General features: G+C 40.0%; 1 protein-coding gene across 1 annotated transcript; it reads left to right on the forward strand.

Moving 5' to 3' along the window:
* Positions 1 to 7,850: 7,850 nt before the first annotated feature.
* SPOP (speckle type BTB/POZ protein) lies at positions 7,851 to 21,453 on the forward strand (the record flags this gene model as incomplete). Its single annotated transcript, XM_082010581.1, has 9 exons — positions 7,851 to 9,337; positions 9,702 to 9,823; positions 11,454 to 11,605; positions 11,708 to 11,835; positions 15,430 to 15,607; positions 16,190 to 16,245; positions 16,701 to 16,823; positions 20,427 to 20,569; positions 21,309 to 21,453. Exons 1-9 carry the CDS (start codon positions 9,260 to 9,262, stop codon positions 21,451 to 21,453), a joined length of 1,125 nt encoding a protein of 374 aa, XP_081866707.1. The 5' UTR covers positions 7,851 to 9,259.
* Positions 21,454 to 25,190: the final 3,737 nt, after the last annotated feature.

Genomic DNA, 25,190 nt, shown 5'->3' on the forward strand with positions numbered 1-25,190 from the left:
TTTGAGGCTGGACACGGTTTATGGAGGTGGCTTGTTGGTGTAAAAAGGGAAATTAAATTCCCAGGTGATACCTTCATTTTTTTCATGTACTTTTACATTTTCCTCTGTTTTTAAAGGTTCAATAAATGGCTTTTGCCAACAACAGCTTAGAAAGTATAATTAAAAGTAAGAGTCAGCGAGTCGGCTACCTGTGTCCAAGATACTTCCTCTGGGATTTTTTTCACTTTTAACACAAGTTACAACGTTTAATGCTGAAAGCAGTGAAAAGAATGCACCTTGCTGCCCTGCTTCCGACGTGTCACTAATATAAATAGACATATAATAATGCCTCTGGCCTAGTCTTTTTTCCTATTGACTAAAAACGTAGAAAATAAAGAATATCTAAGCTACCAAGATTTTTCTTTGCTCTTTGTCTTATTAATTCGATAATCTTGGGCTTGAATGGTTAGGATATTCAAATACGGGTGTAGGCGAATGCTGTAATTGTGTTATTTTCAGAGTGTGATTTATGGTAAGATGTGATTTTTTTGATGTTAATGTAAGTAAGATTATTAAAACTATGCTAGCAAAGCCATCGCGCCTTATTGCAGTCGGTGTGATATGTTTTATAGAAAAACATGGCTGCTGACTTTTGAGGAAAATATAGGTGGTTTGGAAGTGGAATTTGGTTGGAATTTGATTGCCATATCCTTCCTCTCTTGATTCTTTCTCGTGTTGATGCCTGGTAAGGTCAGAGAAAAGACTAAACAAAGTAACTTTGAAAATTAAGGACTTTTCCTGCCTATAAAACCAGAAATGTTGGAGAAGCGTTAGGTGGTGGGATAGGCTGCAAAACAGGAGTCTTCTGGAGTGCTCCTAATTGCTACTTATTATCTGTTAGATATTGACTGTTAGAAGGCAAGTGCTGGAGTGAGCTTTCTGTTGGAACGAAGCAAGTGGTTGATTTCTTTTCATGCTTTTTCCAAAACCCCAGATTTGCATGCTGATTCCAAGAGTGCTTTTATTTGGCAATCATATGATCTTTACATGTAGCAGGTTAAAATAATTCTCATAACCATTTTGATGTCATGCAGTTGCAAGCAGGTGAAAGAATCCGGTAGTTTGCGGTCTGGTTTTGTCCATGCGTTGTAATCTCTAAATTGATTATTTGAAAGCTTAATTTCCAGGATAATAATGGCAGAAACTGTATTTCAGCTCAATTTGTTTTTTATAAGCTTTTAGAAATATTAGCACAAGGTAGCAACTGGAAAATGTTATGTGAGGACTACCAGATGTTTGTATTACTGGAAAGTTGATATAAATAAAAGGCTCCAGAGGGAATTATAGTCTTGGTGGTTTGCTAAGAGGTCAGATCTGCAATCCCATTTGAGTGCTTTAGCGGTGTTTGGTACCAGCTCTCAACACAGTAGATTGAAAAAATCAGTCCTGCTTAATTTTCCGTTTTTGCTTGTTCTCTGATTAGATGTTACACCACTTAGGCATTTTCTTCCAGTTATTTTCAACTCCCCAGGAATCTGTTGGGATTTTAGAAGTGTGAGGTATTTCTAGCAGCATGTTGGTCTTACAAGAGAAAGAACAATCTATGGAGGGGAGAAAAACCCCTGCTGCTGCCAGCCTGCTTTCGGAGTGAGAGGCTTCCCTGGCATGTTAGGAAGTTTTCTGGGAAAGAGTAGTTTTCACGGCTTTATCTTTTAATTTGGCAGATGACTTACATGCAATGAAAGTGCAAATGTTTTACTTTAAAAAAAAATAAATATATAGCTAAAATGGCAACTGAGTTACGTGACAAGTGACAGGTAACAATTTACCCTACAAGTAGAAACTGAAGCTGTAAAATACTTTTTACGATTTGCCTGTGAGGGAGAATCTAAAATAAAAGAGTTCATGGGCAATAACAAAACCCTTCTTTTCAAAAATAAGATCAGGTTTCGTACTGAAGACAGAAGTCTGCTCAGGCTGATTGTGTCTGTAAGACCTAAGCTGTTGTGTTCAAATAACACTTTTACTTGTGAGAGGAGAGGAATGAGCAGGAATGGATTGGCGGGAGGGAAAAGAAAGGAGGTGAAAAGGAGAATTTGGAGAAAAAGAAGTAAGATATTTATTTCTTTTCAACATGCTTATGATCTGAATTAAAAAATTATGAGGGAGATTAACTTCTGAGGAAAAACAGTTCTGAAGATTTAAGCTTTAAGCATCTTGGGATGTACCTCTAGAGGATTAAAGATGGAGGTAGAAGGAGTTAAAGAAGAGGCAAACATCTGGTGAAAATAGGAGTGGTGACTTAAATGCAAAAGTAACTCTAAAATTAAAAAAAGTTTTGTTTGCTTTTAAGAATTTGATTACTTTTTATATTTACTGCTGTGGATGTAATTCTAATATACTTTGGGTGATTAATAGTTAGGTTTGGATGTGATTAAAGGGGATACAGTTCTCTGCATCTGTTCAAACACCGGCATGAAGCAGTCTTAGAAGAATGTCAAAAATACAACTTGACTTAATGACTGAAGAGCAGAAATTTTCAGTGGAGGATTTGTTTATAAAAGCAGAAGGTTATTTAGAGAACTCTCGGCTGCTTCTTACCGTCAACTTCCTCTCTCTTTCCTTGGTTTAGTTTTAGCTGTTTGCTATTTTATCTGATGATACTTGGGGAGGAGGGGGAAGGGATGGTAGATGGTCTACAGCTAAAGAATGATGGCATTTCTGTTCTTATAAAATATATGCAAAACTTGTAATTCTTCTTACAGTGCTGATGTTTCGCTGACCATTGTCCCATCCCTTAACAGTTTAATATAAATTATGATTTTTGTAGCTGACCAAGCCGTTTCTTTTTTTCATTTCCTGTTTTTTAACTGGAGAATTGCTTTAAGGGAAAAAGATTAAAAACATTCCAAGAATGAAAAAGAAACCCTTCGTTTTGCAATATTTCTCAAAGTGGAATTTTAGTTACTAAAGTCTAGTGGACTGCCAATATTCAGTGCATTTTGAGACAACTGTATCTTACTAACTGTGTTGAAAACGATTTTTCTATCGTAACGGTTTTTTATCGCAGAGGTAACTCCTCTTCACTTTTCCATGATCTGTCATCCCCCCGCTTCCAGTCCCCCCCACCCCTCCCCCAAAAAAGTAATTCTGGCTGTTCCAACTTGCTGATGAGTTGTCTGAAATAAACTGAATTAAGGTGTTTGTGTCTGCCTTAATTAAACTTTTCCTTTTATGCAGTGTCCAGAGGGCCCTGTTGTGACCTCAGGAGTTTGGCCTTCTTTAAGGTACTCAGCAACTTTGGGGTATAATAAAAAGAAGGTACCTATCCAAGTTCCTGAATGCTACTCATGGTATAATGGGGACAACTCACAAACTGAATTAGGACTGATACATAGTGCCTTGAAATAAGAGAAAAGCACGGGCACTCTCAACTGTTGAATGAGATCGTTTGCACTGTATTTTAGGGAAACCAGGTTATCTCTATTGTTTCTGTCTCCCAAATAAGAAGTTCTAGGTCCTTTAGCCTGGTATACATCTCTCACTGGATGCCAGTTCGTTCCTTTTATCTCTCTCGTATGATTGTGTTGACTTTCCAGTCTGTTCTCTTATGAAGATTGTAAAGGAAACTCCATGTGTCATTTTGAGCTCAGCAATTTTTGTGGCACTCAACAGGGTACAGGTTAAGTAAGATCTCTTTTTGGATTTTAAGAGCACAGACGGTAGAGGAAGGTATAATGCACACACTCCTGGTTTTTAAGTGTCCAGACTTCACTAACCACTTTTTTGGCACTTTTTTTTTCAACCTGCATTTGTAGCTAGACAAGATTGCCTGCCCCACCGGAGACGTTGCAATCCGTATTGCTTCGCAATTGTTAACACAGGCTGTATGAATGCTTTGCCCATCATTGCTTTCTTTTGTGGTATACCAAGTAGGAAGCCTGGTATGATGCTCTGTTTAGTGTATGCATTAAAATCTGAAAGCTTACTCATTTTATTCATCCACTAGTTACTCAGCATTGCATGCCACTTTGCTCTTTCAGTTAACTTGCCCTTTTCTTCTTTTACTTTCTTTACAGCAGCAAATTCAGGCCTTCCATTGTCCTTTCCAAGGCTTTGAAGAATGCGGGAAGATAATGGTCTTTTCCTGTGCTTCCATATCTCATCCCCTTGTTTTATTGCTCCAATTATCTTTGTCCTGCTCCTTTTCTCTGCACTTTGTGCTGTTACTGGATAGTCTTTGATAGTTGCTGGTCCAAGAAGCAAGCACCCCAATTTTTGAAACAGTTCATTAAAAATACACTTCTTTTACAGACTTCTGTAAGTTATCTTTTGCTGAATAAACCACTGAAAATTAATATACTTGGAAATTTCTGGTGTAAACTACTGGTTTCTTAAAAGGTAGTTGGTTTATCTTGAGCAGTAGAAATAGACAAGCTGTTTAGCAAAAGTCTAGTAATTTTGAGGCCTCTCTTAGGCTTATTTGTTGAGTTGATATTCCCTACCTCTCTCAGGTCAAGTCTCTGCTGCTCACAGAATAGCTTTGACTGTTGATTCCTACAGTAGATGAGGTTTTGAGCCGAGATGTCTTAGTACAGCTGCTAAGTCAGGAGGTAGTTGTGAGGACAAGGTGGCAAGGAAATGTTTCTTGTGCTTCAGAAAGATCTGATCTGGGGCTCTGCTTCTTAGATAAAATGTATTCATCTGGAAGTGGTTGTGAATGAGGTGAGAATTACTCTTTTTCTTAACTGTAATCTTAAGTATGTCCAGAGGCAAGTGCTGTTTGTTATTTATATCCAAGGAAATAAGAGACTTGCAGACTGTACATGGGCTCGCAGTGGGCCATAGGTAATATTATGTTTCCTGTGACTTTATATTTATGCCTGTACCTTCAAGTTTGTCCCTGCCTCTCCTGGCCAGAAGGAATCTTGATAACCAAACTGTTTACAAAATATTTTCCTAAAACCTCTGCCTGCAGCACTTTTTAATTCACTCCTAGTTCAGAGGTGCCAGCACTTGTTAGTGAAGAAATGTGAGCTGGTGAAGTATTAAGTGTTCATGAGCAAATAAACACTGGGGGTACCCTGCTGATTTTTAGAAACTTAGCTTTACCTTAAGTCAGCTGTGGTTCCTTTTAAAATGTGTTTAATATTGGTCCGTGCCAGAGGAACGATTCAGCATTTGAAGGTGGAACAGCACGTGGCAGTTTCTAGGGCACATTTCTAAGGATACATGTTTCGGTGACCTTTTATGTGCTTTTCTGTGTGCTTGCTAAGCAAGGCAAGTGGGAAGTTTTTCCTTACTGGTAATTTTTGCCACAGACGGTGATGGATATTACCTGTGTATTCCCATTATGACTTGTTACAGCAGTAAACATAGGAGTAATATCAATTGATGACAAGTATTTGATGGTTGATTGCCATGTTGAGCTAGGGGTATGTTGGAGTTTAACAACTTTTTTTTTTTAACTGTATTTAACTGCCTCACAAAGCATCTGTAGAAAGTGTTGACATACGAGACTGAAAGTATTTTCCAAATAATAGAAAATCTTTAAAATCCAGAACCTTTGTCCCCTTTGGGCCATTTCAAAAGCATAACGAATGATGCGCTGGCATGCAGCAATTCTATTAGCACGTTGTCATAACTTTTATTACCACCTGTCTATCCAAGCCATCTGGGAGGAAAGGATATAAGATCTAAAAGTGACAGTTACTCAGAGAAAATTAAATAGTCCTGTGTCTCTCAAGCTCATACATTTGTCTTGCCTTTAGATCACAGAAGCTTTCTAAGACTTCTTTGCATCTGTAAGACGGAGGTAATATTTAGGTACATCTTAAAATCCTGTTGAAACACAGAAAGTAGCTGGTGAAGTTTGGGTTTGCATCACATGGTTATCTGTTTCCTTCCCCAATTATATGATTGATGGCTACAGCCTTCTGGAGTTTGCTCCTTGGAGTTCAGTGAAACATTCAGGAATTTAGGATTAACTTCTTCCCTCCATCCAGGAAACCCTTCAACTTCTCAGGGTGTACCAACAAGCTTGATGAATGTGCCATTGTAACATAAAAAGTTGTTGTTGTCTCCTCTTTCCCTCCTCATTAATCCCTCATTTTCATGCCATAAAGGGAGGTGTTACCACTAAATTTACCAATTTGTCTTCTCTGAGAAGGACCCACTGGAGTCTTCTAACTATGTAATTACCTTTCCTGTTAAACCACTTCTCTAATGTGTGTGTGGAGGTAATTGCTTCAGCTTACCTGGAAGTAGAAGTCGTCTTAGAGAAGACTGCTTATTGTTTCTAAATATCTTATGTGGAAATTTGTTCCTTATCCAAACTGTTCTGGATCTGTTCTTGTAATTATTCTGAAGCCAGGCAAGGAGAACAGCATTGTGGCCTCTCAGAGTCACGGGAAGATGCAGATGGACACTGCTGCTGACTCTCCAACCACTCTTCACATGGAGCTTTGGGGTGTCTCGCAGTGATGGGCTATGCCCAAAGTCCCTGTTAGGAGGAAGACCAAGTAGGTTGTTGTGGCTTGAGGTTTAATTCACATCTCCGTTTTGCACAGGTATGTGGGGAGATGTATGGAGGGCCATAGTGTCGTTTCAGGAAATTCAAAAGTTAGTTTAAGTTATTTTTATGTCTTTTCTGCATCCCTCTAATGCTTCTTAAATAAACGTTGCGTTATTTCTCGCTCTGCAGAAGGAAGTATTTTGAGAGAGCTGAATACTTCTGTGTTGCAAGTAGTTTGAGTAGAAAGGTGTTAGTTAAAAACTAAAATCGCTGAAACTAACTACAACAACAACAACAAAATCTAATTTCACATCCCACTGTTGTGTTTTATTTATTCATTCTGCTTTCTTCTGGTCAAACTTTTTTATTAGGCTTAGCTTCTTGTTGCTCAGTGTGCCCACAGATTGCTGTCATTGAGGAGGTGAGCTTAAGAAATTTCATCCTTTCCCTGGCTGCTTATTCTCCTCTCATGAGTTTGTGTCCCTGTTGTTTGTGCCTGTGCTATAAAACAGGTCACTAGAATAATGTAGATTTAAAATAGGTGTAAGCAGAACAATGTAACAGCGTGGGTGGAGTTCAGCAGTGCTTCTGTGAACCCCGAGGGGATGGGAAGAGCTTGGGTCTCTTCTGCCCATAGAAGAAAACCAGCAAAAAAGCATCTCTTCCCTAACCGTGGTGAGGAGGAGGTGTTTGTTGCTGCCTGTGTTGGAATTTGAGGTTTTATCTGTCCCCCAAAGCCTTGTGACTGGAGACAGTGAAGCGATGGTGTCCTCAGAGGCAAGACTGAAATGTTGCCCATGGAAGGGCAGTTAGCTATTCAAAAGTAGTGTCTGCTAATTTTGGCCTAATGTGAATGTCACAGAGTGGTTTAATTGAATTTATTTGGAAGAATTGTGGTAGTTTTAAGTTTAACGTAATAAAACCTGTAGCAAGTACCTAAAGTGTACATTGATGTCCCTGTCTTTCTAAAATGTTGATTCTATGGCAAACATTTTAAAACATTTCCCTCGTTCCACATGCGCAGCACAAACTGCAAATGCAAGAAGTTTGTGAAGAAATTTGATCTGAGAACACTGGGTTTTACATTAGTGCTGGTTGTATGCAGTTCAGATCTTACAGAGTTAGTTGTTTGCTCCTGAGCTTTGCTCCGGGAAATAAATTTCCATCGAGTTAAGTGTGCATTTCTGCAGGGCTAAATACTTTATTTTTTAGCTCCTGATAGCTAGTATCACTTCTTCAGTGTTTATACGGGCTTACTTGTGCTTTTTTAAAGGAAATTAAACCTGACAAAAAGCCCACTCTTGTTTTACTATTAGATAATGCCTGTGTATCAGTATTTCCAGGTACTTTCTGAAGGTGCATAGAACTCAAAACCCGAGTACACAGCCGTAAACTGGAGTGGGGGTTGATTTGAGCCTTGCTTAGGAGAGGTCTGGTCTGCAGCTGGAGCCTGCAGTCAAATCCAGACCTGCCCTTCAAGATTCCAAATTATGTTGATAGTTGTTTGGGGGGAGTTATGTGCATATATGTTTATGTTCTTATTGTGAATATTCTCCTGTTGTTTTGAGGCGTGAGATTTGTAGGTATATATTCTCTATGCTTCCCACCACTTACTTTCAACAACTAATGACTCAGTCTTCCTCAAGAACAAGAGTCTGGACTTTACCTTTCTCCCGCAATGACCCTCAGTATCAGCTGTTGTATTTAAAGCAATTTGTATTGCAAGATAAGAATTTTATGTCTTTCACACACCCTTTTTTTTTTTTTTTTTTAATCCTTTCGAGGACAAAACTAACAGCAGTGGAGTTTTTGTGGTTCACTGGCTGTCCTGTGCAGATAAATATCACCTGCAAAACAGAAAGTGTTTAGCAGAAGGCTAAACTGTAAGGCATGTGATGCTTTTATATCTGCCAAAGTTATGAATCCTCATTTCTGAGCTCATCTTTGAAGACATTTTGTGTATCTGCCTTGGGGACAGATGATTCTATTTTGTTTTAAAACCTCCCTTCTGGTAACTAGGTGCTTGTTTTATCGGCTGTGCCTGAGTATTCATTCAGGTGTGTTGCAGTGGTTTTAACCCCATTTGTTCTCTGCAGATGGCAGTTTGACTGGGCACTTAGAAATTGGGAACTTCGCTAGCATATAAAGGAAATGAGAATTTCCCTCTGGCCAGAGAGATTTGGTTTGAAGTAGAGAAATCGTTACCAACACCTTCCCTAATAGTAAGGCTTCAGGAGAAGGTTTAAACTGTAGGAAATTATTTTGTTGATGTTAGTGGAGTCTCTCTGAACCTAGGGTTTGGTTTTGTTGTTGAGTTTGGGTTGCATGTTGTTACATGTAGCTTTTTCAGATTAAGAACTTCATTTGTCAAATCTGATCTCTGATAGTCTGAGCCTCTCAAAATGAAAATAGGGAGTAAGTAGTGAGTTGAGTCTTGGACTCCTTAAAGCAAATTATATGCTAGGCTTATTCCTGTAAGGAGCTGCATCTTGAAAGAGAGGATGGAGGTAGCATATCCTCTCTTCAGAAAACAGGTGGTAACATTTTAAAACGTTTAAATGTAACATCATATTTTGAAGGTGCTAGGGGAGGGAGAAAACATCATGACTTTAACTTGTGTCCCATGAGATTTAACAATACTCCTGAGCTTTTTCTATTTTGTTCTTAGTTTTGTTTTTTTTCTCTTTTTGGGGAGTGACAGAGTGAAGATCAATTATAAATTTCTTCTTCTGAGTTGTGAAATTCTGTTTAATCTTCAAACTGGCGATGTCAAGGGTGCCGAGTCCTCCTCCTCCGGCAGAAATGTCGAGTGGACCTGTAGCAGAGAGCTGGTGCTACACCCAGGTAAGTCCACGCTGTGCTGAGATACTCTTGACATAACGGAATTAGAACCTGTGATAAGAAGTTTATTCAAAACAAGTTTAGAGTCTGGATTTTCAGACAATGTTGCACTTGCTAACAATGAACATTCACCAGGGCGACAGCAGAATGTTGCCTTCTGCTCTTGGTGGAACTTTGGAGGAGGCAGTTGGAGAAGTTGGAGTGGTCCAGCTGCCACTGCCAGCCATTTCCAGACTGTTGTCTTGCGCTTGGGGGTTATTTGTCACACAAGTGACTCAGTAAAACTTTCAGCTTTTCAGTTTTTGCCCTTAAGATGGCCAGGGTGAATGAGTATGTCCCTAAACCGCCTATTATCCTCTGTTTTAAGATCAAGGTGGTGAAGTTTTCGTACATGTGGACCATAAACAACTTTAGCTTCTGCCGAGAAGAAATGGGTGAGGTCATCAAAAGCTCAACCTTTTCATCTGGAGCCAATGATAAACTCAAATGGTAAGAAATAGAACAGAGAGGTTCACCCTGTTTGTACGGCTATGTGAAAGAATTTGGGATTCTGTAACAGAGGAAATACATAAAAAATACTTGTACTGCACATGGGTTCTTGCTTGCTTGGATGTACAACATATGCACAGGGAGAAAGTACGTTGCTTCAGCATAGTGTTTGGACACACAAAACAAATGTGAGGATCTGGCTGTTTGCAGTGTTTCTCTGATAATGAAAAGCATCAGAAGTAATAGAAGCTGTAGCTGGAAGGGAGACTACGTCCTTCCTTGAAGCAGAGACATGCCATGGTGGATTATTAATGTCTTAAGTTGGGGGGGGCGGTTTGACTGATGGTTTATCTTAACGAGTACTTATAAGCCAATGAGAGTCCATAGCCAGTGTATTCAAGTTCTATTTCAGCCTCCTGCTTTCAGTCCCTAATACTCCATGTTGTTAAAAAGATGATTTTTGCCTGCACTCTAAATCCTGCAATTTAAAATTACCTTTCTCTTTATGGCAGGTGTTTGTGAATTTGGAGACTTAACACCGAGATAATTGAAGTAACAATGTTCTATAACTCCCTTCTGCCCAGGAATTTCAGCTTCTTAAATATGACAATATTTTTTTCTCTTCTCCTTTCCTTTAAAACCTTTCTTATCTTCCCTGAGTTCTCAAATGATTTCCAGTAATTCAGAGTGGACTTTTTGTCAGAATGTATCTACTGTGACTGGTGTCTGACCTAGTAGATCCATGGACACCTGGCTCCTTATTTTATCCCTTATTGCTGATGTTAAGTATTTTAGCATTTTTCTTTAAACCTCCTTAGTATAGATTGCGGTACATCAGCCACTAAATAATTTTTTGTGTGTGATACAATTTGTGTTCCCTTCCTTTGGGTGGCAGACCTGTGCTTTCCTTGGACTGTTTTGTTATTAAATTACTTACCTTTATAACCTTTGGTAGTCAGATCTCATTCTAATGTCTAGATCTTTCTGATCTTTTTTTTTGTCCTTGTGTGTTTGAGCTGTTAGTCATTTGGCCTAGTTTTTGCTTCTTGTTAGATTCTGTGTCAAGTTTCAGGTCATGGAAGTGCTTATGAGTTAGCCTCTTCCTGCACTTACTACCTTTTCTTCACACAGGAGTAGTTTTCTCTTTTTGCCCTAGTATTAGGTTTTTGAGAAACTAGCAGCCTTCCGGAAATCCTTTCCTTTCAGTTGCTTTCTGTGGGGTTTTACCTAACATTTCTCTGGATTTTTTGCACTTGCTCGAATCCATTGCCTCCATTCTGCTATTTCTTTCACTTCCATTTTGTGGAAGTTGACATCAGGGTGCTTTTCAGTAGTTTAAACCGTACCCCCCTTCTCTTTTCCCCTGTGTGTTTTTTTTTTCAGTTGGTTTGCCCATAGTTACTGCCTGCATATTATTATCCGTCTTGGAGACGTAGCATGTGGCTGACTGTAACATGCAGTTCCACCCTATTTACGTATCCATTATTTCCTTGCGGTTCAGTGGCTGTTAAACAGAACTTGTTTGCTGTACATTTTATTGTGAAAATTCTACAATGCCCTTTCTTTGAAAGCTATGAATGACCTGCCAAAAACCGTTCCTGACATCTCATTCAGATGCCTGCTTCTACAGGTGTTTACGTGTGAACCCTAAAGGCTTGGATGAAGAAAGTAAGGATTATCTATCCCTCTATCTGTTGCTGGTGAGCTGTCCAAAAAGTGAAGTTCGAGCAAAGTTCAAATTCTCCATCCTGAATGCTAAAGGAGAAGAAACAAAAGCAATGGGTGTGTAAAAACTCTTTCTGTGTGATGGGGTCAGTTTGTCTTTTGCTGTTTGATCAAGCGAGTCACTCAGCTGGTGTTTGAAGCACCATATCTTTCTTTCAGAGAGCCAGCGAGCGTATCGATTTGTACAAGGCAAGGACTGGGGATTCAAAAAATTTATTAGAAGAGACTTTCTTCTAGATGAGGCCAATGGACTTCTTCCAGATGACAAACTCACTCTGTTCTGTGAGGTAAGTCTTCCTGTGCAGCGGAAAGAATAGCAGTTCCATTAGCTTAAGGTAGATGTGACCTTATTTTTCATCATTGATTTTAAGGAGTTGGAGGTGTCAGGAGAAATATTGGAAGTTTATATGGCACTTAGATTTTATTTGTGTGTGTGCGCCTTTGTGGCTGGTGGCTTTTTCTCTGTGTGATTCATTGCATTTCACTTCTATTTATTTTTTCATTACTTCATATTTGTCTTTTACCTGTGATGATGGTAGGAATTAAGCATGTTTTATTATCATTTCACTTCTGGTTTAGTATTATTGTCCATCTGTTTGTACTCCTTAATTTGAAACTCACTTGGGATAATAACCAACACTATCTCTGTAGTGGAAACTGGCCTGCCTATTACTTGCCTAATGAATAAAGAAGAATTTTATTTATTTTCCTAACTGTATCTATACAGCCAACAAAAAGAAAAATGTAAGATAAATTAATTTTATAGCAACCACAATTTTCTGTACATTGTGTTTATGTTTTTCTAAACAAAATTATTTCACTAATACGAATTTCAGACAAAGATGCAGACAATTATTTCTAAAACTAGATATCTAAGTTTAGAAGCCTTAATGAGCAAATTTAAACTGTCTAATTTAATGTCTTCAGAGCTTCTGCTGTCTTATTTCCATTGTCGTCTTAACTGCAAAATACCTCCTGTAGCTGTGATTTTTGCCAGAAGACAGGTAGAACAAGTCGTTGTCTCTTCGGATCTCCTGCAGTCTTTTCTTTTTGCTGTGTTTTCTTTCAGGAATGAAAGAAGTGCTTCAGTCAAAGTTGTTCGACAGGCCATCAGAAACATGCACACATTTAAATTAACAAACATCTCCTAAAGGATGTATATTATGTATATGTATATTAAAGTCATGTAAATTATTACTGTTGTGGAGGGAGCCCTTCCTTTAACACTTGTAGCAATATGGGGGGAGAAGAGGGCAATGTCTTGGATGACACCTCTGTAGGTCTGGCAGTTACCCTTTTCTTTCATGATAAAAGAGCCAGAAAACTTAGAATTGTGGAGTGAACCTCAAAAATTCATGTCTGAGAAGGGAATTTGTGAGGTGCGATGTAGATAAACCTGAGATCCACCAGTAGTCTTGGCAACCAGTACTAAATTGAAGTCAGTCCACTCTCTACTGAATTAATCCCTTCAAAAGGTTCAGCTTAGTGTTTTTGTTCCGGATGAAGAGAAAACTTGCTGCTGGCTCCACCTGGCCTTGATATCTTTTTTTTCTTTTTCAGTTTGTTCTAGTCTAGCGTGTAAGAAATCTTAAGTTTAGTGATATCAGAAGGGAAGGTTTTGCTGTCTGGAAACAGTTTGGCGAGAGCTTTCAACAGCTTGGTTTTGGGGTTTTTCCCCCTTCCTTTTTCTTTTTTTTTTCCCTCCTCCTTCCCTGAGCTTATAAGTCTCTTAGCATGTAAAGCCATGTGCCATATGCTCTCCTAATGCTTCCCTGCTGGCCACAGGTGCCAAGTGATGCTGCTTACATCTGTACTTTCAGCAAGCGTGTTTTGTCTGTCAAAACTGTCTAAGGAGTTAGCAATACTGGATGTTGAAATGCTTGTTATGTGGGGATATGTTGGAGTTTTCTGTAGACCAGAAGAGACCAGAAGGTTGCTGAGTATCTCTGCTGCACCTTCTCATTGCTTTATTAAAGTTAAAAGAAAAAAGCCTTTTCCTCTCTGCTCGTGTCTGGTGCTGAACACAGATAACATCTTGCTGAAAACGCTGTTAAGGCAGAGAAGGGTGTTCCTTGTCAAGCATTTCAAGTCTGACCTCATTTAGTTGTCAGTTTGGGGATTTTTCAGCCTCTGCTTTGCAGGTGGGGTTGATTTGTTCATATCCCAACTGCATTATTTTTTGCTGTTTAAATGTTATTCCAACATCATAGGTAAATATAATCCTGGTAAACCTCCAAAAAGAACAGTGTTCCCAAAGTTATGGTAATAGGTGTCTTCTGAGCCAGGTAGCATTGGTTCCCTTGCTAAGGTGTTGAAAATAGCTTGAGCAAAAACCTTACCTATTTGACCTCTAAGGCTGGTCACCACTTGGAATCTACCAGTCTAAACTCCTTATGTAAAAAGCCATGTAATAGATATTCATGACAACAACTGACATTCTTCTGTATATGAAGAGGATTTACTTGTTGGTTTGAGACAGAGTTCAAAAGCCTTTTGTGGCTAGTCTGTAATCAGTATTGGACTCCAGCAAGGGATCTACATCTTAGAATTCCTTTTTAATGAGTCTGATGAGTTTTCATCCATCCTTGAGTCCATGTTGCTGGTCTAGATGTCACAGGGCAAAAAGGTTTTATAGCTGTCACATGAATTACAAAGAATATTAGCTTCCTCACATTTGCTGTGAGTAATCATTAGTGTCCTTTGGCAAGCAGCATCTGGTATTTGTTTGATTTTGAGTGTTATATGGTTTATACAATACGTGTCTGCCATCAGAAACCCACTGGAGGTTTCTCAAGAGTTGGGGTGTATGCTGTCAGCAGTTTTTTTTCTTTAGAAGATGCTTCTGTCACCTCTTTCACTTGATAATTTACCTCTTCTACATGTGAAGCTTCCTTTGCTGTCTGTTGTTCTTTGACTGTTGGTTATTAATAGAACTGAAATTTAACTTGAACTTGACAGCAAATCCAGGAAATAGTCTTACATATGCCTCCCTGTCAAATCAGCTTCTTCCTTTACTCTTTGTTATAGCAGGGTAATATTAGTCACTCTGATCTTTTCTAATTGGAGTCTGCTGTAGAAGGCGTATGATTTACTGTGTGTTTAACAATAATGGTTTGGTGGTGAATAGCTTTTCACGGTTCCCTCTGTGTAGATTATTCATCAGCCAGTATGGCTACATATCATTCCTGCCTAAATGTGTCTTCTTTAGAGCAGGTGATAAGGAATCTATCTGCCTTTCCCAAACCTAATTACTTGACATAAAGCTGTTTCTTTAAACTTAACATTAAAAAACCCCTAAATGTTATTTTATAATGTGATGGAAGCGTTAAACTCTCTAAGAAATTTAGAACCAAAAGCAGCAAGACATTTGGGGGATCAGACAGTGCCCTTGCATGTATGTGTGGATGCAGTGCTCGGTCACAGAAGCTCTCTGTATACTTAATTTTCATTTGTACTGCTGTCTGTATTGCATTATTGATTGGGGAGTGTTTCAGAGTGTTGATAGAAAAAACTAGGTCAGGTATGGTGTCTGTAAAAGCGGAAGAAGAAGGTTCCACTTCCTTAGGAAGCCATATAATAAAGTTATGATTAAATTGCATAGAAGTGCTGTTAATTTGGGGTGGAGAAGAAAAATCTGCCGCTATCATTTAGGACTTGAGATGGACACTCTGGAGGAGCAGAGAACAGGGTTAGGCACGGTAGAAAGGATGCTTTAAAAATGGAGATGTTTTTAATCACACAGTGATTCTGCTTGGCAGGTGTGGATTTTGCTTTGCATTTCCCTTCACCTGCCCTGGAAATAAAAATTTCCTGTAGGGAGATGAGTTTTCCAGTGTGGGTTTTTTGAGTTTTGAGTTTGTTTGCTTTCTTTTCCCCTCGAGGTGAGTGTGGTGCAGGACTCCGTCAATATTTCCGGCCAGAACACTATGAACATGGTGAAGGTACCAGAGTGCCGCTTGGCAGATGAGTTGGGAGGACTCTGGGAGAACTCACGCTTCACGGACTGCTGTCTGTGCGTTGCGGGCCAGGAGTTCCAGGCTCACAAAGCCATACTAGCAGGTCAGTATTGAGTTGGGTAGGCCTTAGCGGGATAGGAGACAACAACATGATGGCAAGTGGGGTGTTTTTTGAGTTACTTTGACTGTAAAGAAGGCTTCTGCAGCTCTTTTAACTGTAGAGCTGTAGTAAAAGAACGTTTTGTGAACTGTTAACGGGGAGAGAAGAAATACCTACTCCATTTTTACCTCCTGTGGCCAGGATGGGTAGGAGGATTCTTTTGTGGCTGTAGTGTACTGTAATGTATTCCTAAAGCATTTGTAAGGAGAAGTTACCACATTTCCAGAGAAATGCTTTCTTGTAAAGTCAAGAAACTTGCCTTATTGCCCATGTACTCTTCAGCACTGTTTGAAAGGACATAAGAAATTCTCCCATACCCAGTTTGAAGCTATGCTGGCCACATTACATTATGTCACAACCTACACTTCCTTAGCAGTTGTATTGAATTAGTCCTGTCTACTATGGGAGAACTTTTCCCGCATTAAGTAGCAGGACGGTTGTTGAGGTGTTGGCAGGCTATGCTTAGCATCTCCTGAAGCATAAAAGAGTATCTCTAACTCTCTCTTATTTTCCCCACTGCCATAGCACGTTCCCCAGTTTTCAGCGCCATGTTTGAGCATGAGATGGAAGAGAGTAAAAAGGTAAGTTCCTGAAGGAGGGAGAACTTCTCCAGCTAGGTGAATAGCTCTCTAGCCAACTCTTGACATCACTGGTCAGTTAACTTTCTTAGGTAGTGTTTGTGACTATTGTCACCTTTTGACTGTTTTTCTCACGTTAGATGCAGGTCTCTGCTTCAGCTGTCCTGAAGGGAGGAAGAAAGGGATCAAGGAGACAATTGTTACCTTTGTTACTTTTGGGGAAAGAGTCTGAGGTGGGATAGGGAGAAGCAGAGAATGTGAAATACAACTTAGAATTTTTCTTACTCCATCCACATCTCTTTTTTTCTTTTTTTCTTTTTTTTTTTTTTTTTTGCAAGTAGTACACATTCTAAGGAGTTTGTTTCTGTAGCAAATCTCTGAATACTGAAAGAGCTTGGGTAGAAGGAAGCCTTTAACATCTTGTCAGGATCTTAATAAGCTTCATTTTTCTGATACAGAATCGGGTTGAAATCAATGATGTGGAGCCTGAAGTTTTTAAGGAAATGATGTGCTTTATTTACACGGGGAAGGCACCAAATCTTGACAAAATGGCTGATGACTTGCTGGCAGCTGCTGACAAGGTACAGTTGGGATTTATGGGTGTTCAGAGAACCAGGAATGACATGTGCCTTGCTTTACACAGAGCTCCTCGGAGATTGCTGCTCTAAGCTTTTCATGTGATCATTGTAGTTGGGCAGTTTCTTTGAATTGGTTGCAGCTTATAGGTAAACCTGGATGTAGTATAGATACATGGAAGATACCTTTAGCGCTATAAATATGTATCTTAACATATAACAATCAGGAATTTCTGTCTCTACTGGTCATTTTTAAGCATCTTCTTAAAATTTCAGAGGACATCTCTATTCAGCATAATCTAGCATAAGAACTGGGGGACAGAAGACAATTTCAAGGTGGACCTGGCGATATTTTTTTTAGTGTGATTATTACCAAATCTCAGAAGTAGTGTTCTGGCTTGGCAAACAGGGCCTGCTTCTCCTGGTCTGGCTGGTATCAGCAGCTTCAAGAGATGCTCTAAAATGATGGATAGCCAAAAGTGGGAAGGTCCTGTTGTTTGTTTTCTTTTTGCAGTGGCAGTCCCTGCTGTTTATGAGAGAAGGGGTGCACTGGAGGAAGCCCCGTTGCCTAACCCGTCTGTGGTTTTGCAGGGTCCTTGCCAGGGAGGTGTCGGGGATGGTCTGACTGGAAGGCTGCTGGTAGTCCCCGTGTAGCAGGCGCAGCGCTGTGGCCTTGCCAGCCAGCCAGCTGCTGCCTCCTTCCCTTTGCAGCACCAAGGACAGAAGGGAGTGCTCTGCTGGCCAGGGAGCCGTATTAACCAGTGAAAATTCGTAATATATAACCAAAATTTTATTTCCTTTTTCTTTTTTCTCTTAAAAGTGAACTTAGTGCTGGTGAAAGATGCCAGTTTGACAGCACTGGAGACTAAAGTCCTGAATTTATCCATCGAACAGGTTCAGCACGGGTAGCAGCAGTGCAAGATTCTCCACACTGCCCTGCCAATGTGCCTCAACTCTGACCTGGAGGGACCACCTCTAGGGGTGAGAGCGTAGTTCAGTCTCCATGCTTCTTCAGTCCTTGGATTCTCTTGTGGGTGCCAGTTAGGGTGGTGGATTTTAAGATGTGGATGCATGTAACCTTGTTCCACGCAACCACCACACGGCCATCAAATTCCCTGTCGCTGCGGACCTGGGCTTCATCAAAAATGCTGATTTAGAGGTGAAATGCTCCATATGCCATTATTGGGCCACTGCAACTAGAATTAAAGTGGGAAATAATGCGAGGAGATTCTTGGCCTGATTATAATCATTGCCACATATTTTATTCAATATTTAAAGAGTATTGATTGAGAGCTCACGTACCATCTTTAAACTGAGACAACCGTAAGTAAGAAGCAGTACATTAAGGACAGAGTAGGCTTTAACTTTGAGTTTTCTGGCTTTTAATGTAGGGTTTTTTTCCTTTTAAACTCATTGTGTGTCTTTTAAAAGCAGAAATAAAAAATCTTGCATGAAAGCACATAAAACATCTAATATTTACTCAAGAGACTGAAACAGCTTCTTCTGAGTTCCTCCTGTCTCTTGGGAAAAATATGTAATTAGATCAAAACCAAAACAAAGCACGTCTTCTTAACCCAGGAGATACTATTTCAGCCTCTTGGGTAAGTATGCTATTAGGTAGGGTGGTTTTTTTAAGTGTAATTAAGAAAGGGGGGAAGGGAAAATCTTGGTACCTGAGAGACCAGAATGGCTACTTTTGCCCAACTATGTAATTAGAAGCTGAGCTATTTGTAGTGAAAATCAAAATAAAAATTGTACATTGCATGGAGGAGAATAATCAGTTTACAAAAGGAATAATTTTGAGCTTCGTTTGCTGCATTGTAAGATACTGACAGACAATAATATAAACTAATGGCTCACCCCTCATTTGAAACTGTTTTAGTTATTGATACAGATTAAGCAAGTAAATTTGATTTGCCTTCTCAGATGTTCTGGTGGGAGAAAACTGTCCTGGTTATGAGTGCCATGCCTCAATTGAAGTAATTATTATTGCCAAGTCTTAAGTGAAAAAATGTTTTTATAATGTAAAATTATTCATTCAAATTTAATCGTAATGAGATTAAAATCTCAATCAGAATATTATATCAATTTATAGTAACAGTGCTTATCATATGGCAAGTGCTCCCGTCATCATGCAGATGTGCTTGTTACCAGCTCTCTGTTCAGGTTGACAGAGCAGTCCTTAGAAATCTGGTATCTTTTCCAAATGCGGCCTCAGATACTGAAGAACTTGTATACCATGTCATCTCTAAGCTGTCCAAAAAAGCCTTATAAACAGCATGAAGGATACTCTCAAATGCAGTTATCTGCCAGAAAAAAGAAATTAACAATCTTAAAAAAATTTTTTTTTTTTTTTTAGAAATGTCACTCAATTTGAAGTCATAATGTGAAGGAGACTTAACTGTGATTACTCTTTCTTTAGGACAATTTATGTAGTGCTGATGCTATTACTCACAGAAGAACTGCATTAGAATTGACTACTCTCCTAATCCCTGTGAAATGTAATCATGGGATCTAGACTATTCAGAGCTATTCCGAAATACTCAGTTTGTTTCATCCAAAGAACTGCAAACCTGATAATCGGGTCACACATACCAAGATTTTCAGAAGTATCTCAGCCTCACAGTTCCCAGCTATGATATTCTGAAAGACTGAGGCTTGGGGTTTGGGTTTCATTTCTTGATAATGAGTGGCTTAAAAGTTTTCTGAGTATTGACCTTTCTGATGTCTGCCCGAGACCACTGTGTTGCTTTTGAAAATCTTGGCTGTGTCTGTGTGTTTCAATACTGACTGAAGTGCTGCAGAAAGTAGAGTGTGAAATTCATTAGACAGCACTCATCTTCTAAGCATATCCTTTGAATTTCTCAAACCACTGACATGGCCCAACCTTGTGGATCTAAAAAATGTTGAGGCAAATGCAGAATTGAACAGTAGAAACTCTTAAATTGAGAATGTGAAGTTAGACTAGAGCTTTTGCTAGGGCGTTACAGACATGCTGCGATGTTTCATTTCCAGCTGAATAGCTGCAAGAAATCAAGGGCATTTGTTTAACATTTTAGTATTAAACTAGTACCATATACTTGAGCAAGGCTGATCTTAATGTGTAGGTCATTAATGGCAAAGAAATTGAGTGAAAACTGCCTAAACATCACTGGAACACCTGTGGAGCATTCACTGTTAGATAGACCTTCCCACTGAACCCGGGCAATACTGTCGTGCGGTAATAGTGAGAATAAATATTTGGCTTTAGCATTCTGTACCTTGAAGTAACTGAGATAGTAGATATTACAGGTGACTTGAAATTCTCATTTCAAAGCATGAACACAGCACCAGTAAGCCTGTAACACAAGAAGGCCGAGATGAGAGTTATGGTGGGTATGTTTCCTCTCCATTGCTTTTCCTCAGGGTGGGCACATCATGATTCTCCTTTTTTTGCTGGTCACTGCTTCTCTGAGTACAGTTCAGATGCATATAGCAAAGCAAAGAGGTCTGTTCAGCATAATCAGAGTAGCTTGTTACTGAAGAGTGAAGGCGCACAAGTAGAGCTTCGCATCAGGCCTGATTAGGTGTTTTCTTCTTTGTAACTGTACTTTGGCTTGTATTTTGCAGTATGCTCTAGAACGTCTGAAGGTGATGTGTGAGGATGCACTGTGCAGTAACCTGTCTGTGGAAAATGCAGCTGAGATCCTCATTCTGGCTGACCTACATAGTGCTGATCAACTGAAAACTCAAGCAGTGGACTTCATTAACTAGTGAGTTTACTTTTGTTCCAGGATGCAACAAATCGGAGGAAAGTGGTGTTTATTAGCAATAGGGTTCACAACTTGTGAACTGTCACCTACAGGGGAGATTCCCCTCTCCTTTTTTTCTTTTTTTTAGTTTTCCTATTGTGATCCTTCATTTACCTGCCACCCCAGAAGTGGCGTTGCCCTCAGGGCGGATTAGTCTTGTCCTGCTGGGACTGTTCAGGGTGTCCAGCAGGACTGTGCGAGCTGTTCTAGATCTCTTTCTAAGATACAAGAACTTCTAGGTAGTAGAATATCAGGCAGTCCCTAATATTGAGGGACTGTTTGCAACTTGCAATATAACAGACTTTTCAGCAGATGTAGAATGACTACCCAATGCTTTGATGTCTGGAAACATTTTAGTCTTATTTGATAGTTAATACAGCTCTTCTCGGTGCTTTCTATATTATTTTAAAATACTTCTGTGATGAGTAGTCAGGGTAGATAGACATTGTGTTCCTGCTGTCCTCCACCTGGGATCATGTGTGTTTAAGCTTTTCATCCTTAAGTTGAAGGACTGTCCAGCATATAATTGTGCCAGCAGAGCTAAAGCTTGCAATCTTCACAAAAGATATCTAACATACATCCAGAGCGATCCTAAAACAGTACGCTAAAAATGTCAGGTTTCTGTGGCACGTGGAAAGAATCTAGTTAATCCTTTCTATCCCCAGTTGATAACTTCAGATTTATTCTCTCTTATTTCTAGTCATGCTTCTGACGTCATGGAGACATCAGGCTGGAAGTCTATGGTAGTATCGCATCCCCATTTGGTGGCTGAGGCATATCGCTCTTTGGCCTCTGCACAGTGTCCCTTTCTGGGACCCCCACGTAAGCGACTGAAGCAATCCTAAAGTCCTGTCTGTCACACCACCCCATGTTTTTCTGGAAGCAGCATCAGCTGTTGCTGCTATAACCTTGACCACCAGGTAGACAGCGAAATCTGTGGAGCTTTTACTCTGTTGTTGGGGGGAAGAGACTGCTTCGTGACACCCAGACTTTTTAAAACAGCACCAAGTAACTTGGGGAGAGGGGGGCGGGTGGGCCTGGGGCTCTGGGGCTGTTCAACCTAACGAATACCTGTCGCTGCATCGTCTGTGTGTTCCCTTCGACTTGGCTGAGTCAATTAAGTACAGGGTTCGGTTTAGGCACCGACCCAAGTCGGAATAACCCAGCAGTGGTACTGGGGAAAACAACATCTCTGCGTCTGGCAGCACAGAACAAATCGTCAGATGCCTGGAGCAAGCAAGAGGACATTTTAGCTTTGGAGAGCGTTGAGGGGTTAAAAAGAATTTCCAGTGAGGTTCTGGAAAAGAAGTACCTGATGGGAGCTCCAGTAGTATTTATATCAAAAAAAGAGAATTTAAGTCCTTCCAGCTGAGCTAAAAACTGGACGTTTGTGTAACTCCTTATTGCCATCCAGCAACAAGAAGATCAGTTTCTCTGTTAGTAGCACTTGTATGTTAATTGCAAAAAAAAAAAAAAAAACCCCAACAAAAAAACCCCACCTTTTATAAAATGACAGGTTGAAGTGAAAGGGGACAGTGAAAGGCTGTGTGTTCTGGAGGGTGTGAATAGACTGAAGGCAGCCTTTGGCAAGTCTATTGGTTGTGAAAGGACTAGAAAGTCCTTGATCTGGAGCGTGCTGTCTGACAAGAACAACGGTTACTGTTTTTAGATATTGTGGGAAATGTTTTTGGCATTTTTCCCTGCTTTATTCCCCTCCTCCCCCTTTTTTTAAAAAAAAAAAAAAAGGAGAAATTTTATTGTTCATGAGCGCTGCGTCAAAAGTCCCTGTCCTGAGTTGCTAAATGATTCTTAACAACTATTTGTACCTGACTTGCTGACTGTATAGGAGCCAGTCCTGTTCCTTTCTATTAGTCACTCTTCTTACAGGGAAGAAGTTTCAAAATAGCTGGTAACTTTTTTTTTTTTTGAAAATATAAATAATTACTATTTTGTACTGTGTGGTATCTCTTGTCTTTTTTTGTTTCATTTTTAAGACTTCCCAGTTTAAAACTGGCTCCCAAAAGGTTCCGTTTCAGTCTGCTGCCATGTACTGATAGTGACATGCTGTTCCTGGAACTCAGATGGGAATTATAAAGGAATGCTGCACACAAAATTGCAATGCAAACCTGTATTATTTCTCATAGCAGGTATTACCAAAGTACTAGAGAGCATTGATTTTAATAATAGCTGCGTGAAGCTGACCCGTGGTCCTTCATTTTACCTGGACCTGTTTAGATGTGGGAAGAGAGAATACTATAAGCCACCATCTGTTTTATAACATTAAGGTGCAACGCAGGATGTCTGGGTAGGATAGACGCCATCCATTTATGTCATCATTAGCCCCAAATCTCCAGGGAGGTTAGATTGAAATACGCAGTGCCGGGGCAGTGGCAAATTGATCTGACCTTAAGATGGTCAGGTAGGGCACGTAATGGATTACAGAGAATAACTCTGTTTTGTCTAGAAAATAGATTAGGTATCTGTTGTCTCTGATTTTTCATTCTGTTGTTATACTTACTTCTCACAGCCTCTTGTCCCCTGTGTGAAGGAGAATTCCATTCATAGGCTCATGTGTTTAATCTAGCTGCTGTCTATTTTTATCAAATGGTGACTCACAAGAGGGTCCCTGCCCTTTTTTGTGTTCCCCCACCGAGGCTCTCATCATAAACACACAACTGTTCGTATACTAAACCCTTCCTTTTACGTGGGTCACAAATTCCCGTATTACATCTATTGCTTGAATGCCACTAATTCCTTTTGTATGGGATTTAGCGTGCCTTTCCTTTTAGGTGAGCAAAGCATTTAGTCATGAGACTCTCCCCGCTACCCTGTCAGAACTCAGACCCAGCATTTCTAGCTTATAATTGCATACAGACATGGAAAGTTCATTGCCAGATAATTGCAGAAGTTCTCTGTGTGGCAGAGAGATGTCTAATTACGCTGCAGTAACTGCATTGTTTACTGAAATATTCAAACCTGAAGGAGACTTTTTATCCTTGTCACGTTAGAGTGACCAGCTGTTTGAGGGGTGTCCCTGGCTCTGCCTTGCCCTGGGAAGCAGACGTGCCTAGGAGAAAGTAAACGGATGCTCACGTTGCCTGTCCTCGGCCTTTTTTGAGGAGGTATTTACAGGAAAGTGATACAGATTTGGCAGCCTCCTTCCCCAGAGGATGAGGAGATACCTGCAGGAAAATAATCTGTTCTGGGGCTTGTCTGTCCCAGCCCTTCCTGCGGAGCCAAGCGCAGTTGCAGAATATGCTGTCATGGAAGGTCTGAAATGAGATCCGCAAAGGAGGCGACTTGTTCAGATTGTTCCAGTTGCAGGTGAATTAATGATTTATTTGTCAACTTCACTCTTTTTTTGTTGTTTTTGTTTGTTTTTTATTGTAAATGATACAGCTGAAGCCATCTGGTTATAACAACATCAGAGCTGGAGCATACTGTTCATAAACCTCCCACTGACATCCTCCCCTCCCCAGATCTGAAATGTAATTCAAGTTAACTCACAATCTGTGGCATGTGTTGTTACTGCAGAGATGTCCCTGCCAGTTGAACAGTTGGAGATTTGAATTCCACAAGGAGATGGCATATTTATCAAAACAATATTTCAGAGAGACATTTTTACCAGGTCTTCTGAACCTCAGCGTAGCTAACTGCAGGTCCGGATTCAGAATTCAGGTTGGACCTTGCGCTCGTGCTTTTAATTTCTTCTCTTCCTCCCCTCAAGCGTGTTACCAGAGAGACATTTGATCCCTGTGTGCAGTCTTTCATGTACTTTCTTCTCCCTGTTATCTCCTTGCTCCTGCTTCCTCCAGTTGCTTTCGTGCTGACCTGTGAAGGTTGCAGCCTTCATCTGGGTGTGGGGAGAAGAGACGGGAACGAGAAACACCTCCGTGAATCCCCTGACCTCCTCCGGCAGCGGTAGGATGTACGTATGCCCTACACCCAGAAGCAGGCAGCTCGCTCTGAGCATCCAAACACCAAATATTTTTTACTGGCCAAGATTTCTTTCTGGCTGCCCCGTGGGCTTTGTTATTACAGACTCAGATTCTATTGAGGTATTTTTCTTATTGTGTGAGTTTTTCCAGATGAAAGGAAACAGCTTGTCTGCTTATGAGCAGAACAAACAGCGGAGTAGGGAGAGCTGCTGTGCTTTGAAACTCTCCCTGGCTTTGTTCTGGTTCTCAAGCTGCTGTTAAGGATACAATACCATCTCTCCTTTTTCTTTTTTCTTTTTTTTTTTTTGTGTCCCCCCCCCTTCCTTGAAGGAGCCAAAGATTATTTAAAAAAACCCACAAACTTCATTTCAGAAGGTTTCTCAACTTCTGTGCAATTTATTTTGCAAAAGGCTTTGCTAAAATAATTATGTTGTTCAGCAGCTTGGGCCATGCAGTTACTCTTTCTCTCATGACCGCCATTTAACTTGTGTTGCAGAATTACTTAACTCATTTATTTCTAATGACTTTTTTTGGTTAATCTAATATGAAGACATTTAATTATAGAGAGGTTTTTTTGTTTGTTTTTGTTTTTTCCTGACCTGCTGCCCACTTGGATCTTTGGCTGCAATTCCAGACACATGCTG

The sequence above is a fragment of the Phaethon aethereus genome, assembly GCF_964289735.1.
Source record: "Phaethon aethereus genome assembly, chromosome: 25".
Classification (NCBI taxonomy): Eukaryota; Metazoa; Chordata; class Aves; order Phaethontiformes; family Phaethontidae; genus Phaethon; species Phaethon aethereus.